This window comes from Theropithecus gelada, chromosome 2 (genome assembly GCF_003255815.1).
Source record: "Theropithecus gelada isolate Dixy chromosome 2, Tgel_1.0, whole genome shotgun sequence".
Lineage (NCBI taxonomy): Eukaryota > Metazoa > Chordata > Mammalia > Primates > Cercopithecidae > Theropithecus > Theropithecus gelada.
This window is the reverse complement of record NC_037669.1, coordinates 158,220,819-158,236,832: the sequence shown is the minus strand read 5'-3', so window position 1 is coordinate 158,236,832 and position 16,014 is coordinate 158,220,819. Positions and strand designations below refer to the sequence as shown.

Sequence of the window (16,014 nt, the reverse complement as noted above, 5' to 3'; positions counted from 1 at the left end):
GTGAAGAATTAATTCATAGTGAGTATGTGTATGTTGTAGAGAAGGAGGAAGTTAAATTCCCACCACCATCTGATCTTTGACAAGGCTGGTATTAATGTAATTTGGTAGCTTATTTAACAGATAGGAAGTCTTGGCCCATTCAACCAGCACGGAGTTTGGCAAAGTAATGTACATGCTTTGATACTCAAGGCTTAACTGCTGGTAGTGATGATGTTAAAAGACTCAGTAATAGGAAAAGAAGGCTGAGGCAGGGAGAATGAGTAGACAGAGTACTGAGAGCAAAGCTTGTGTTTCCCAGGTTGTCAGCTGAGATCCAGTCAGAGGCCTGTGACAAGGCCAACGGGCCCATAACCCCCACCAATGATGACACAGCTGTGGCCTGGCCATGAGACCAAGCTTGCTCAGGCAAGTGGAAGGAGGACTCCAGACTGCAGGCTGATGTAGGCAAGGCATCATCCCAGATGCCCATCCCCTTCTCAGAAGAACTCTTGGCCTTGGCAGCCGTAGTGCTGACCTGCTAACCCAGGAGGTCCTGTGGTCTCCATGAACATAGGGAGCTGTCCCTGCACTTCTGCAGCCCCAGCCTCTCTTCCTGTCCTTCCATACACCCTCACACAGCCTGCTCACTGCTGCTCAACCTTTCTGCTTTGCCAAGAAGGAGGAGGGCACAGGCCCAGCCTCTGCCCCTGCCCCTGCAGAGCCAGGTGGTGAGGGCAGCACAAAGCGCAGAGTGAATTTCTAGACCTCCTCATTCAGTCAACAGAAAGAACCCTCCTCCTGTCCCTAGAAGGACTCAATGTCACCTGCTCAGGATTGATTTGAGAGTAGGGATGGCCTTCCCAGTGAAGTTTAGAGATGAAGACCACTGACTCTGGGGTGGAAAATGCACGTTAGATCCCAAGGACCCTGGGCCTGGGAGTAGGCACAGGACCACCCAGCAGGCCAGGGGGCCCACTGTGTCTCTAGCCCTTAAGGACAGAGACTGCTGGTCAGGCATCAGGGTCACCAGAGGGCTAGGCTGGGGGATGGATCAAGGGGAGCTATGTCAATGTCCACATATGCCCCCCTGGACTTGGATGCTTGGGCACCAGGGCAAGGAGATGGTGGCCAGGCTCACCCGTCCCCATGCTGCAAGCTCTCGGTCCCTAAGGTTAGCCCTTCTCAAAAGCAGCACCACAGACGAGCCACAGAGGAGACTGTAGCTGATCTTGTCAGAGGAGATGCGAAGAGCAGCCACAGAAGAGGGGCCGCTTGCCCAGGATCTATAGCACCAGGGTCAGGGCCAGACGCTATCTCTTTTGGTGCGCAGATCTCAGAGACTGCTCTTCTTACACCTGCTTTTGCCACTAATCTGAGCCCAGAAGGCTTACCAATGTGTACCCATGTCATGAGGCCCAAATGGAAACACACAACATGGGAAGTGCCAAGGAGCAGCAGAGAGTGAACCACACTAAAGTCTGGAAGCCCAGCTTCTAGAAGGATCACAGATGATCAGAGTAGCCCCAGAAAACCAGGTCATGACAAGAAGGGCCTACAGAATGTCTGGTCTAGCCCTGCATGCCACAGAGGAAAAATATGAGGCCTAGAAAGAAGGTTTACTCAGAACACAAAGACAGAACAGGAAGAAAGAACAATAGCAGATCAAGAACCAGGGCCTGACCCCAGTGAGTGCTTCATGGGTTGGACCAGGCTGGCTACTTAACCTGGGACAGGTCTCAGCTCCTCCTGGACACTCCAATTCCTTATGTGTAAAATGAGACCATCTCAGGTGTCACCTTCCTCTAAAATCTTCATCCCATCTGTATTAGTTATCTGTATTCGCAAATACCAGCAATTCAGTGGCTTAAAACAATATATTAATACATTTATTATGTCACAGTTTCCATGGGTCAGGAGTCTGAACATGACTTAACTGGGTCCTCTGCTCAGCATGTAACAAGGATGGAATCGAGGTGTCAGCTGGGCTACATTTCTTTCTGGATCAGGGAGTCATTTTCCAAGCTTGTGTGCTTGTTGACAGAATTTGGTTCCTTGTGGTTGTAGGACTTTCCCCCAGGGGCTGCTCTTATTACCTGAAGGCCACCCACATCCCCTGCCACATGACCCCCTCACAGGCCCTCTCCCAGCAGAGCTGCTTACTTCTTCAAGGCCAGCAAGAGGAGTCTCATAAAGAAACATAATCATGGGAGGGACTATCCCATCACCTTTGAACCTCTGCCACATAAACTGATGAAAGGAACGCCACCCATCACCTTTGCCACACTATATTTGCTACAAGGAAGTCACAAATTCCATCAGCACTCAGGAGAGGAGCCTGCGCAAGGGTGTGACTCACCTGGGGTCACCTTAGGTTGTGTCTACCACACCATCTCACAGTCAGGTTCCTAAGAGATGCAGCCTTTACTCTTTACTACACCTCTGCCTTTTCTCCTACTGTGGCAAACTCGGCTAATCACCTGGAAGAAAACCTCACCGGTCTCTGCCTTAAGACTAAAGCGCTCCTAGCTGGCCGGGGCAGAGGCTGAGTCCTGCCTGTGTACTTCACTGGGCATTTGCATGCTGCTCCATCCAGTTCTCCCACATTGCACCCAGCCCTCCCCCAGGCAGAGGTGGAAGGACCAGCAGACACAGCTGCCCAGACCACACCTCCAGCTAAGAGTGGACTTCTTGCTACATGACAGAGGCAGGAGACGAGCTGAGTTCTTCTGGCCCAACATCTGGGATGCTATCCTCTTCTGATAAAGACGGGTGAGAGCCAGGGTCAGGCAGCTAGGCTAGGTACCTCTTCAGGTCTCCAGTTCACTTCTAATCTGGGCAGCAGGCCGCAGTGTTTGGGTTGAATGTAGGGGACGGAGAGGGCATTTAATGAATCAGAATCAGGGGAGAATTTCCAGATCCTGGTGCTACAAGTAGGATTTGTTAATATCCCTAAGATAATTTGGGAGTGGTTTCTCCCCCTAAGGAAACCCTTGGAGGTTTTCTCTGTTCTGAGAAGTGCAGAACCAGACGAAGATTACCCAGTGCCAAGCCCTGACTCTACTCGCAGCAGCCCAGAGACAGTCTGGAAACTTCAGGGTCTGTTCCCAGACCCTGGGCAGGGTGGGGCAGAGCCAGACAGCCTTGGGGAGGAAGAACAAAGCTCAGTCTGCTCCTCAAAGCCAGTGCTGGCAGCACAGAGGCAGTGTGCTGGAAAAAAACCCTCCCTCAACCTCCAAGGTAAGGTAAGAGCCTTTCTCTCTTTTCATTCCCCCTGCTTTGCTGGGCTGGAGCTCCTCATCTTGTCTTCCACGCAAACACAGAACTGGTCACATCGTCCTGTGCCCCCATACTCATCAGTGGCTCCACGGGAACCTCCAGCCTTTAATTACCTTTAATTAAATTTGGTCAGAACCCTGGGATGGACAGCACCCCGCCTGGAGCTTGACCTACCCTGGCTCCCAAGGACCCTGTGCATAGCCAACAAGCCCCCGTCTAGGTCTGGTAGGAAGCAGTGTCTGTGAGCCTCTCCCTTTGGTCTCAGCACTTCTGTAGATCTCTCTTCTCCAGTGCCCCTTGCTTCCCCTGTTTGCCCTCTTAGCCCTCCCCCTTTACTGGACAGGGGAAAGAAACAAGAAACGCGTTCTAAGTGCCTCACTTACTGTTTAGTCTATGCAGTGTTTATTCCTCCCACTCACAAACAAGGTCAGAAGAGAACATTTTCTCTTCCTTTCTCAGAATTAGCACAGCCACTCCCAGAGAGAAAGGTTTTCCTTATCTCTAGGGACTTGTTTCTGGCGCACAGGCCAAAGGTGCTGCTCTCCAATCCTGAGCCAGAATGGTTCTCCTCCTGCCTGCTCCACGGTTGGGAGAAATGGAGGGACCAGAGGAGGGTGGAACAGGTCAAAGCTGGGCTGAGTTGTTTGTGGCCCAGCTTTCCAAACCAGTCTTTCTCTGGGCCAGCTGCTTCAGGCAGAAGAGCCACCTCTGCTGAGCACCAAGATGAGGGGGCAGTTCTCTTTACCCACCCTGAACTCACAGACAACCTGGCACTGCTCAAAGAGGCCAAGGGTGGTAACTGAAAAATGCTATAACCACTGATGCTGCAAAATTAGGATTACTCCATGCACCAGCTGCACTGGCAAAGGAACACCCAGGTGGTGCTCAGTAACCTCCAATGGGCAATGCCTGTGTAGAAGCACAGGAAGGTTAGGGAGCAAAAGTCATCAGGCCTTTGGAAGGTGGGGTTTCAAGCCTTAGGGTAGATCACGAGCTGACCCGTGAGCAAGGGTCTGCACCAATTGGCCTGAACAGGCTGCCCTCTCTGGGTTAGGGGAGGGTTCAAAACGGCAGTCCCTGCCTCCACTCTGGCCCCCCGGCTTTCAGCCGTAGCTTTTTGTGCAGCCAGCTTAAGATAGGTCTCTGTTCTCCAAGGCATGGAAAGGGGCACTCCCCTCTACAATGCTGCTCTCTCTCAAGTCCTAGGGGACTCTGGAGCTTGCTGGGGTGATGAAATCCAGCAGACAGGCATAGGGGAAAATATCCAAGAAAGCAAAGGAAGTGATCAAGTGTCCACGAGAAGAGAAGTCCAGTGAGACAGGGAGGGACAGGAGGCTGCATAACAGGGCCAGAGGGGCTCATATAACTAATGACCGGAGGATGGGGGGGCTCACATACCCAGTGCCCAAAGGACGGGGGGCTCATATATCCCAATAACCAGAGGACGGGGGGCTCACATATCCCAATAACCAGAGGACGGGGGACTCACATATCCCAATAACCAGAGGACGGGGGATTCACACACCAATGACCAGAGAACGGGGGATTCACACACCAATGACCAGAGGACAAGGGGCTCACACACCCAATTACCAGAGGACGGGGGCTCATACACCCAATTACCAGAGGATGGGGGACTCACACACCCAACAGCCAGAGGACAGGGGCTCACACATCCAATGGCCAGAGGATAGGGGGGCTCACACACCCAGTGGCCAGTTTCTAGTCATATGCCACATCCAACCTGAGCAGGTAGCAGAGGGGGAGGAGTCCAGAAGGGCTGCCAACAGTCCCGCAGAACACCCATGGAAGGCCACAGCTGTCTGCGAACCCAGGGCACTGTGGAGATAGGATGGACAGGGGAGCTTAAATGGGCTAGCTTTGGTCCATCTGGGTACAGTGTGGCCTTGCAGAGAGAGACAACAGTCCCTCCCTTACAATCCTTCATTGTTCCTGAGGCCTCACTCTAAGAGAAAGAATCAAGAAAATATACATCTGCAGTAGAGCTGAGCTTCAGAACTGGAAGGAAGCTTAGGTTTACAAGCCCTCTCTATAAATTCCATCCTCGGAATGTTTCTGTTCTGACATAGTTCAGCCACCTGGATCTGCTGCCTCCAATCAGACCACATTCTGCCTTCACCTTCTAATCCATGGGCATGTCCCTCTGGGTCAAAACTCTCCAGTGGATCCCCACTGCCTGCAGGGAGGTCCTCCAGGGCCTGACCCTAATGACTCCTCTAGGCTCAACTCCTCCTCCCACCACCATTTCCCCACCTGCACCAGAATCCCACCACCCTGAACCACACCCGATTCCCCAGAAGCCCCAAGCCTTTCACTGCCTGGGCACGGCCAGGCCCTCTGCCCTCAATGCCTCCCCTTGTTTGCTGGTGAGTTCCTGCTCACTATGCAAAACCTCCTCCGGAAAGCCTTCCCTGACTCCTCCAAGCACATCACACCCACAGCCTTGCTTGTGTATGTAATATTAATCTGAATACTGGCTGAGATTTGTTGCCTGCTTATTGTGGGCCGAGTACTGCCGACCTCACACGCCTGAAGGCATATAACTCCAGTGCTGCAAAGCCTCTGCCCTTATAGTCCACCCTGGCTGAGCTCCTTAGGGGAAGTAACAGAGCTGTGAAGATGAAGTGCTCTTCCCCTGAGCAGCTTTCGTGGCCCCAGACGAGCAGGCATGGTGAGTCTGTCCCACTTTTCGCCAGCCTGTCTCTGAGCAGGGATGGGGAGCTGGGGAAAACACTGGCCAGGGAGTCAAAGGGTCCTGCCATCTGTGTAAAAGCCTTCACCTGGCAGACCTTCGCTTTCTTTATAAAACGGGATGAGCAGCTCTTCCTGCCAGATCATGAGGATGTGGACCCCACAGTTCACAATATAGAAATGATCAATAATTCTCAAAACTTTGCACCCTACTTCTGCAAGGAGGGAGGACATGGAGATTGCTGTTACTATTTCATTAACAACGAGCTGAGCGTTTATCATGTGAGCTTTAATCACATGCCATGTATAGATGCACTTGATCTTCCTGGAACCCCCAACTAGGTAATGATCACCCTCCTGCACAGGTGAGGAAAATGAGCACAGGTGGTGCCACTGCATACCAACACTATCCATTCAGCAGAAGGGTGGGCAAGCTCAGGATGCAGGAGGACCATTATGGTGATGGGGTAGGAGTGGGAGCTGCAGCCGGGTCTCCAAGCCCTCCTTGGTCTGCTGGGGACACCATATACCCCTCTTGGCTCTGCCCTTTCCCTGCCCTCCCAGCTTACCCCTACCACCAGGCTGTGGAAAGGGGTGCCCCTGGGCTAGGAGCACCTGGGATGTGTGACCTGCCTTGTCGTCCTCATCACGGTTCCTCTCTGTGTGGAAGAAACACCTCCTGGAAGCAGAAGTGCAGGACAGCCCCATCCCTGTTGCTTGGCAACCAGAGCCAAGCACATCATCAGGAGAGGGGAGCCAGCATGCCCCTCCCCCACATTGTGCCCCCAGGGCGGGTTGCACTAAGGTGTAGGTGGGCCAGGAAGGCCTCCCAGGAGAGGAGGTGGTAGGTTGGAGAGGATCCTGCATGTGGGACCCAGGGCAGTTCTGGGGGCAACAGTCGGCAGAGCCCCTGATCCCACACCTCACTCCTGCAGCCCCTCTCACCAGCAGCATGCTTGTCTCCAGGCTGGGAGTGTTACTGGCTTGGCCTCATACTCAGAGCTGGCACTGAATTGCAGAACCAGAGTTAGAGCTCCACTGGCCCAAGGGGTCACCCAGCCCAGTAGCCTTGAGGGGATACACAGAAAACGCCAGAGATGGGCTGGGGCTTATCCAACATACGGCCAGCCAGTGGCAGACCGGGGATAGAATCAGGGTCTCCAGGGCCCTAGTATCTCCAAGCCAGGAGGGAGGATGTGGCCAGGAAAGGGTTACCCCAGAGTAGGTGGGAACCAGCCATTTAGTTTAATTGGTTCTTCCCTGGTTAGTAATTAGTTCTCAGCTAGAACCATGGCAGTGGGCTGAGGGCTGACTTGGGGGGGATTTAGCTGCCCCCATAGGCTCTATCAACTCCCTTCAAAGCACCCCAAATAAACAGTTCATTCCATGGAAGAACAGGGTGCCTGCTGTGCAAGACCAGCTCCAGCAGCTCCCACACAGAGACCCTGCTTCCCTCCTCCCTGCTTAGGGCCCCGCAGGTTCCTCTTTAGCAAAGAGCTTGGCACAAACACTCCCCACAAGTCATGCACAGCAGACCTCGTGTTCAGAAGACCTCAGTGTTCTTCTGTCTCCTCCACTCCAGTCCTGGGCCAGAGCCTGCCTTTAAGGCAAGAGGTCCAACAGTCCACTGTGTTTCTCACAGTGACCTAGGTCTGAATTCTAATTCTGCCACACTCACAGTCCTTCGGCAGGGCCAGCTCTCTCTGAGCCTCTGCCTCCTGACCCACAAAACAGGGATGATCTCATATCCATCACAGGGTGGCTGGGAAGATAAAAAGTGCCCTGTGTGGAGCCTCCGGCAGAGAGGATGTTCAATAAATGCCACGTGAGTGAACTCACGTGAGGAAGGACACGGGCTGCCATTCTTTTTATGCGTTTCCTGGAAGTAACCTTTGCTTTGAAAGGTCTATTCTGCCCTCAGGGGTGAGGTATCATCTGCCTCCTCAGGACTTGCACCTGTCCCTTAGGTATGTCAGCCCCTTGGGACAGGTGATGGCTGGCCCAGAGCATGTGATCTGGTCACCTGGGCTCCCTCTGGCCTTGTTACCAAGAGATCAGAATAAGTCTTTCTACTAAAAATAAATCACTTCATTAAAATGCTAAGTTATGTATATCAGTCAATATTTTTAAAAAAGATCTTACTTTGTTTGGGCAAAAGTTATGAAAATAATGAAAACAATTTTGAAATCTCAAGCCCCAAGGTATGGTAAAGAACATCCTAGGAGTCCTTAGGAGTTGTGAGTCTTCACATTTTCCTTCCCTTGTTCTAGGAAACAAAGACTGGCCTGCCATTCCAAGTTCCCAGGGGCTTCCAGTCCCCAGGCCCTGCTTGGAGCCCCATTTCCTGGCAGCCTCTCTTTCCGCCCTAACAAAAGCTGTCCATCTCAGGGCGTGTCTGGTACTTCTCCCTGGCAACCTCAACCAGAGCTCCCCTGGCTTCTCTTCCCTGTGGTGAGAAATGGAAAAGGATGGCAGACGCAGAGAAAATGCCCGGCAGCTTTCCCGGTAGTCCACCCCGAATGTTTACGAATTCTGCTGTTCTGCCTAGCCTTCTCTTACCTTCCCCAGTGGTTCTGTCCAATAATTTCCCAAAATTATCCACACTGAAACCAGACAGCCCTACACATTCAATGGCTAATGCATTTGGCAACAATGGACGACATGGGTGGGGAGGACAGGGGAAATCTACAGCCTGGATGGGATACAAATGTTACTACCCTTGGGCCTGTCCCCGGTGAGTTTGCAATGTAGGGGCAACACCTATAAAGATAAATATTTATAGACTGATTTTTGGGATAGAATCAGGAACAAAAGGGCAATAAGGTTGTTTTGTTTTTTTTATATATATTTATTTATTTATTTATTTATTTTGAGACGGAGTTTCGCTCTGTTGCCCAGGGTGGATTGCAGTGGTGCCATCTAGGCTCACTGAAACCTCCGCCTCCCAGGTTCAAGCGATTCTCCTGCTTCAGCTTCTCAAGTAGCTGGGATTATAGGCATGCACCACCATGCCCGGCTAATGTTTGTATTTCTTAGTAGAGACAGGATTTCACCATGTTGGCCAGGCTGGTCTGGAACTCCTGACCTCAAGTGATCTGCCCACCTTGCCACCTCGGTCTCCCAAAGTGCTGGGATTACAGGCGTGAACCACCGCGCCCAGCCTTATTTTGTTATAATTTAATGTGATTCATTATAATCTGGGGGCTGCAAATGATGATGATAATCAGATCATGCAAAAGACAGTAATTATTATTACATCTATGCAGCCAGAACACATTCTGAGTTTCTCTCTTTGCTGGTAAGTTCTCTTGCTATGTATCATCAAATTAAAGGCGCCACCTTCCTCTTCTACCAAGTCCAGGTTAATTCTCATCCTGGTGTCTGTCTGACTCTCTACTCACGCACATCTCTTTAAACAAATAAAAAAGCAAAGGTTCTGGGTCTATACCTAACATCCACAACGGTGCCCCTTCTTACGCCAGCCACTGAGGAAAGGAGAAAAATTGGGAGGAGAGAAATCAAGAGAAGGAAGCTAAGGCTCAGGGCAACAGGGTGATTTCTTCCAGATCTCAAAGTGAGCTCTGGCAAGCTGAGGTCTAGTGTGTCCCTTTCCACCTCTGGTGGTCTGATTGTTCTCATGCATTTTTTCAGACACTAGGAATGAGGAAGTGCCCCCAAGAACTTCAGGTTTTTTGAGATGAACTGTGAGGTGGGCATGACCAAGGTTAAATGATCCAGCTGGGCGCTGTGGCTCACACCTGTAAACCCAGCACTCTGGGAGGCTGTGGGCAGATCACTTGAGGTCAGAAGTTCGAGACCAGCCTGGCCAACATGGTGAAACCCCATCTCTACTAAAAATACAAAAATTAGCCGGGCATATTGGTGTGGGTCTGTAGTCCCAGCTACTTGGGAGGCTGAGGCACAAGAATCGCTTGAACCCAGGAGGCAGAGGTTGCAGCAAGCCGAGATTGCACCACTGCACTCCAGTCTGGGCCACAGAGCAAGACTCCATCTCAAAAAAAAAAAAAAAAAAGGTTAAATGAGTCAATCCTTCAGAAAAGATTCTTAGATATTGCTGGTCAAAAAATCTGGCTTGAAAAGCAGCAGGTGTCAGGAATGTGAAATAGGAATCCTATTTCAAAGCCACCTCAACTTCCTTCACTTTTAATCTACTGATGGGCCATCAGCAAATCTCACACAGCGAGGATAATCTCATCATTTTCAAATCAAGAGATTTAATAAGCACAAACCACCTGCAGGTGGGGAGGGGTGAAATGATGACTAAGACATAGTCCTCAGAAGACGCTTAAAATTCAATTACGGTTTTTGTACCTGAAAAAGTTAACATTTTAAAATCCTTAGCTAACAGAGACAACAGAAGACAGGTCATGGCGAAGCATATGATTGTATTTAAGAAATGTTCAGAGAAAACCAAAGCTATGCCACAATGTGTGGCCAGGCGAGCTGGTAGCCCAGGGGAGCAGGAGTGGAAGTGAGCACCTAAGAGCGGGTAAGTCTGGAAATTGCTGGGAGGAGGAAACTTGCTAGGAGGGGCTGCTGGCACATCTACCAGGCCGATGAAGGGCTCCCTGCAGGAGGGCAGGTGTTCCATGGTGTGGCCAGTGGGAGGGCAGGGGTCAGGATGGGTCAAGCTGTGGGCAGAGGAGTGAGCCTTCCAGGCAGTGGGGGCCACTGAATGATCATCAACCCTTAACCACAGAGGAATGGGCTGAAAGTGCAGGGACAGCCCCTACTCGGTACCAGCAAGCCAGATACCTGAGAGTCACCCTTGTCCTCCTGAACCTCCACCTCATGTACTTTCTACAAAGCAGAACAGAACAGGCAAGGCCCTCGAGGTAGGGTGGGCTCGTTCCAAGACCTACTTTCTACACACAGCCCAAAGACGAAGTAGTAGCAGCCTACTGCCTATAGAAGCATCCCTTGCTAGCCTACGGAAGCTGCCTCTGACAGCAGCCCCCAGAGGCGGGTCAGGTGCCCCTGCTCTAGGCCCCAGTAGCAGCTGTTCTTCTCTCATCATGACTCTCATAGACCTTTACTATAATTATATCCACAAATGTCTGTGTTCCCAGCGGACTAGAAGTTCCAGGAGGGCAGGAATACGCTCAAAGAATAAATAAATAAACAGGTAACAGAGGGAGGACAGAAGAGAGAAGGAGCAGGAGGGAAGGATACATGAACAAATGACTAAACAACAGAACAACAAAAAGGCAGCTGCCTGCAGGGTCGCTTCATTGCACAGCTCCAAGGAATGCTATTCACATTATGCTCAACATGGACAGCACCTCCAGCAGCACAATGCCAGGGGCAGGGCAGGCAGGTGGCTGGTCAGAGCGAGAAACTGGCCTGCTGGCCTCAGCTAGGAAAGCAGAGAGAGCTTTTACATCTCCATCCAATCCTCCTGCTTTCGCTGGAAGAGTCTTGGGGAAGGGGAGGTCAGAAGACAGTGCATAACAGACACATCCCTGACCCTCCCTTCCCACCACACACACTGAGATGTACCGAGTGAGGCCTAAAAGCCGACAGAATGCCATTAGAGCTTAGGAGGAAGATGTGGGTCCCACAGGCCCACTCTCCTTCCTCAGACACCTGCTCCTTCTTGTCTTCTCGGACGCCATCAAATGCCCCAGTTGGGATTGATGTATGTCACCCCCCATGTCTCCTACCACTGCCATCAGCAAAAGGGCATATCCAGTGGCCCAGAGAACCATTTGGCACCAGTGGGACTGCACAGCCTCCCTGCCACAAGGAAATCTCTCACCCTGGACCCAGAGCACCCTCCCCACAATCCCAGCCTATTTTCCACGGGCCAGGGGGACAGCTGCCAGGAGGGGGCTCTTTCACCGGCTTGAGGTATTTCCTCCAGAGCGGCTTCTCAAGGGCCTCCCATTTAAACCAGTTCCCTGATATCTTTAAAGACCTGATGTCCACCCGGGATTATCTGGCCCAGGGTGTGCTCCACCCCCTGGTCCATGCACGCCACTCTTCTTGGAAATCCACTGCCGTTGCCCACCAGCCTAGAGAAAAGCCACCATTATGCTAGGCACAGGAAATAAGATAAAGCCACATCCCTCTAGCTCCTTCCCCTGGCCCATCTCCAGGGGACTCGGCTCATATCGGCAAGCCCATGTTGCTCTGAAAGATTCTGCTGAGCTCAGCGGGCCCAAGTCCCCCATGTACAGAAGGTAAAGGAACTCTGAGGTCATATAAAAAGAGCCAGGGCCAGCATGAGGGCCAGCCCTCAGGAGGCTCTCTCCACTGCACAGGCTGCAGAGAATGCTGGCACAAATGACCAACAGATGCAAAACTGTGCAGGCAAGGTGGAAGAAGCGGCTGTGGAGGTGACTCCCCGTCCCATGAGGCTTAGAGACGCACATGTCCCCTACCTAACTCAAAAGCTCTGTAAAACCTAAAACAACCCACTAACGATGCAACAAAGTGGAAACAGGAAACAGGCTTTTCGGGGCCTTGGAACTCCCTGACAGAAGGCACCAGGTGAGATGCCAGTAGCCATCTCGCTGACAGCAGTGATTCTCTAATGACCATGTTCCAAGGGCCCACAACCCTGCTCCTGACCAACTACTCAGCATTCCTATCAGTCACAGGCCCCAGCTATAAGCCTGGCCGTACAGAAGCAACCCAACTCCCTCTTGGGGAGGCTCCCCAGTTGTTGGCTTCCCCAATTCAAGGTCATCTTACTTCACAATGACACGCTAGTGAAAAATATTGGACTGGAAACGAGAGGTGAGGCTCCAGCCCAGAAGTATTAGCAACTCACAATGGGACTCTGGGCAAGGCCTCCCTGTTCCCTGGGGCTCAGACTTTCCATTTGAACATGTGGGAGAGTGGTGGGTTCATTTCTTAGACTTCAGCTATCATTTCTGTGCTTCTGGGAGCAAAGGGGGTCTGTGGAGCCCAGCAGGGGTCTCTCTGTTCATCAGGAATTCTGAGGGAGCCCAGATGTTCCCTCAAATTCACCAGAGACACTTTATTCACCAAACTCCTAGTCCTTTCTAAAGCTTTTGCAGACTTAGAACAATCAATGTTTGTTGAGAACCTACCAGGGTCCAGGCACTTTGAGAGGCACTAAGGAAACATGAAGAAGTAAAAGAATTGTCTTCAACCATTTTTCAGAGACAGAAAGTGAGTCACAGAGAGGCCTCAAATTTTACTAAAGGCAACACAGCTAAGAATTCAACTCCCAGGCTGCCTGATCCCCACAGGTTATCTCCCAGGGCTCCAGGCCCGGTGAGACTAGCACTGGGATGTGAATACCACCAAAATCCCTTCCAGACACAGGGAATGGTTAGCTCCATGAAACTGGGATCTACTAAAACAGGCAATCAGAATCCAAGGCAAATGCTGGCTGGCTGGCTGAGAGGATCTTCTGAAACACCCAGCCTGGCCCCCAAACCCATCTCCATATTGGGCCTGGACACTACCTTCTAACGTCCTTCTCTGAATCATCCATCTCAGGCAATGAGCATCAGCAGACAGGGGCCAGTCACATGACCTCCATAACCCTCATGTACACACAGCACAGTAGCACTGTTCATGGCCCACCCAGTCCTTCCACAGTTGCCTTTCTTTTGGACCCCCTTGTCAGAGAGGGTCTGCAGAGCCAGAGCTGGGGTCCTGCCCGACAAGGACAGCCTTCTGGGGTCCTGCTCGGCAAGGACAGCCTTCTCCCAGAGCAGAGCTGACCAGAGCTCAGTTTGTCTCCCTGCAGCCCCATTCGAGAGGCCTCTGGAAGGATGCTCCGAAAGCCACTCCTTCCTACAGGTGGCAGAGGGGTCCCTGCTCTTCAATCTGGGCTTCCCGCCTCGGGACCAAGCTGGTTTTCAGAGATGTTTTCCTGGGGAGGGAGCCAGGCAGCAGAGAAGCAGTCTCCCCCTCCCCCAGCTCTGGCCGGCTGCCACGGTGACCTCCCCTCCCCCAAGAAGGGCGGTGAGCTGGGAGGTGGGGGTGGGAAGAATCCACCGATGCTCTCAGGAGGAGTGCTGGGAAGCAAGGCAGGGCGTGTCGCCTGGGCCTTTCTCTGCCCAGAGCCAGACTTCACAGCCTCTTGGTGTGAGCTGCCCCTGTATCATTCCCCAAATCGCCTCGAGTTGGGGTAGCCTTCACTGTCATTGCCAAGACCCCTGAACAGCAAGGAGGCTACCGAGCGCTGGCGAAGGGCACCGGGTCTAGAACCTTCTGTGCCCAGTCGGACGTGAGATAGGGGAGGTAGGCGCCCCGTTCCCTCATGGCCTGCACTCGCTCTTTGGAACAGAGACAGGTGCCGGTCTTTTCTCCCCGGTGGCTATTTGTCCCAGCGCCTGGACGTGCCCTTTCGCATGGTTACCGGCAGGGTCCGCAGGGAACCCCCCTCCAGTGCAGCGGAGTGGGGGTCGGCCAGACCCCAGTTTCGCTTCGTTCTCCAAGGGGGGCGCCCGTCGCTCTCCCCACCCCCGGCAGCACCCAGCCACCTGCGCGGTCGCCCGCAGCCGGTGCCGCAGTGTGAGCTAGCCAGCGAGCCCGGGTCCTTCACGCCCTGGTCCGCGCGGCGGAGCCAGCCGCCGCCCTCCGAGCTCCCTGCGGCGCCGCACCTGCACCCGCACCCCGGGCCCCCCACCCAGAGCCCACCCTCACCTCCACCCCGGGCGCCAGCACCTCCTCCGTCCTCACCCTTGGCCCCTCCCCAGTCCGACCCCGCCCGAGCCGGCCCCGACCTCCCCATCCCTGTCCCTCTCCTCTATCCTGACACGGAGGGGCCTTTCCGAGCCGCGGCCGGTGGTCCCAATGGGGTGGGCGCTTGGGCGGCGGGGGTCGACTCGGCAACAAGCCAAGAGATTAAGCCGGGTACTTACCGCTCTGCTCCCCTAGGAACACCAACTTGAATTTTCTCAGTGGATTCCCAAAATCTCCCCCTGCGGACATGGTGCTGGCAGCCGGGGCCGGGAGAGGAGGAGGAAAAAGCGAAGGAGCAGGGAGGGGAGAGGAGGAGGGCGAGGGGAGGCGGCCGGCGGTGCGGGAGCCGGAGGGGGAAGGGCTGGCTGCGCGCGTCCCTGACTCCCCAGCTGCGTCCCGGCCCCGGCCTGCGGCTGCGTGTCCGGCGGCGGCGGTGGCGGCGGCGGCGGAGGAGGAGAGGGAGGAGTAGGCGGAGGAAGGCTGGGGCTGGGCTGCTGCGGGCGGCACTGGCTGCGGTGCGAGGGGCGCGCTCTTTACGCCCGAGGCGCGGCGTTGGGAGAGAGGCGCGGGCGGAGCGGGGCGCAGGGACGGCGCGCAGGGACGGCGCGCGGGGCGGAGGAGCGCTCTCTAGAGCCGCGCCAGTCGGCCCCCTCCCGCCTCCCTCCTCCGCCGGCGCCTGCGCTCTGCGCGCTCCCCAGCCTCTGATGTCATGCGGGGCCCGCGGCGCTGCGGGGCTGGGGGGCGTGCGCCCGCCCACCCGAGCCCGCACCCGGGCAGGAGAGAACCTCCTCGCTGTACCCCTGAGAGGCCCCCGGGTCGGACAGTCTCTCACTGCCCCGCTGCGTCTTTCTCACTCCACCCCTCTTTCGAATCCTGAAAATGACACGAAATTGTCAGGGGACATTTGTTTCTGGTCTTTTAAACCTAGATGCCAGTCCCTTCCTCCACCTCGCGAGACACCGATGCACAGCGCAGTCGTCCGACAGGGCGGAAAGGAACGAAGGTGGGGGAGAGCCAGGGTGTGGCGAGGCGCTTCAGGGCGGGCAGACCTAGGGAAACCTGGCGTACTTGGCGCAGATGGAGCTCGACTCTTGCCCCGTGTGGCTTCTAGCCCGCCCTCCCCTCTTGAGGCCTAGACCGTTTATTTGGGCGGCCTCTTGTGGGGTCTGTGGGTGCCCCCGCAGACCTGGCCAGCGAGAGAAGAGCTGCCAATATAGGGCGCGCCTACCTCAAACCAGCTGTTCATTTGGATCATTTTATGCTAAATCATAACCTGCCCCATGGGAGAGAAGGAACGGTGACACTCTGAATGCCAGTGCCACTATCTCCAGGACAGTGCAGTGCCCTGCGTTTCTTGAT

At 53.9% G+C, this 16,014-nt stretch overlaps 1 protein-coding gene across 4 annotated transcripts in view; it reads right to left on the bottom strand.

Annotated features, from left to right (window-relative positions):
• RAB6B (RAB6B, member RAS oncogene family) overlaps positions 1–15,321 on the bottom strand; it is a 68,344-nt gene extending 53,023 nt beyond the window's left edge. For 2 of the 4 annotated variants that reach the window (XM_025374866.1, XM_025374870.1), the window contains exon 1: positions 14,835–15,321. In XM_025374866.1, coding sequence (XP_025230651.1) covers positions 14,835–14,904 — 70 coding nt within the window. In that variant the 5' untranslated portion in view covers positions 14,905–15,321. Of the gene's footprint in view, positions 1–4,963; positions 5,095–14,834 lie in introns of all 4 variants that reach the window. The other 2 variants (XM_025374867.1, XM_025374869.1) reach the window with 2 other exon arrangements.
• Between the last annotated feature and the right edge of the window lie 693 nt (positions 15,322–16,014).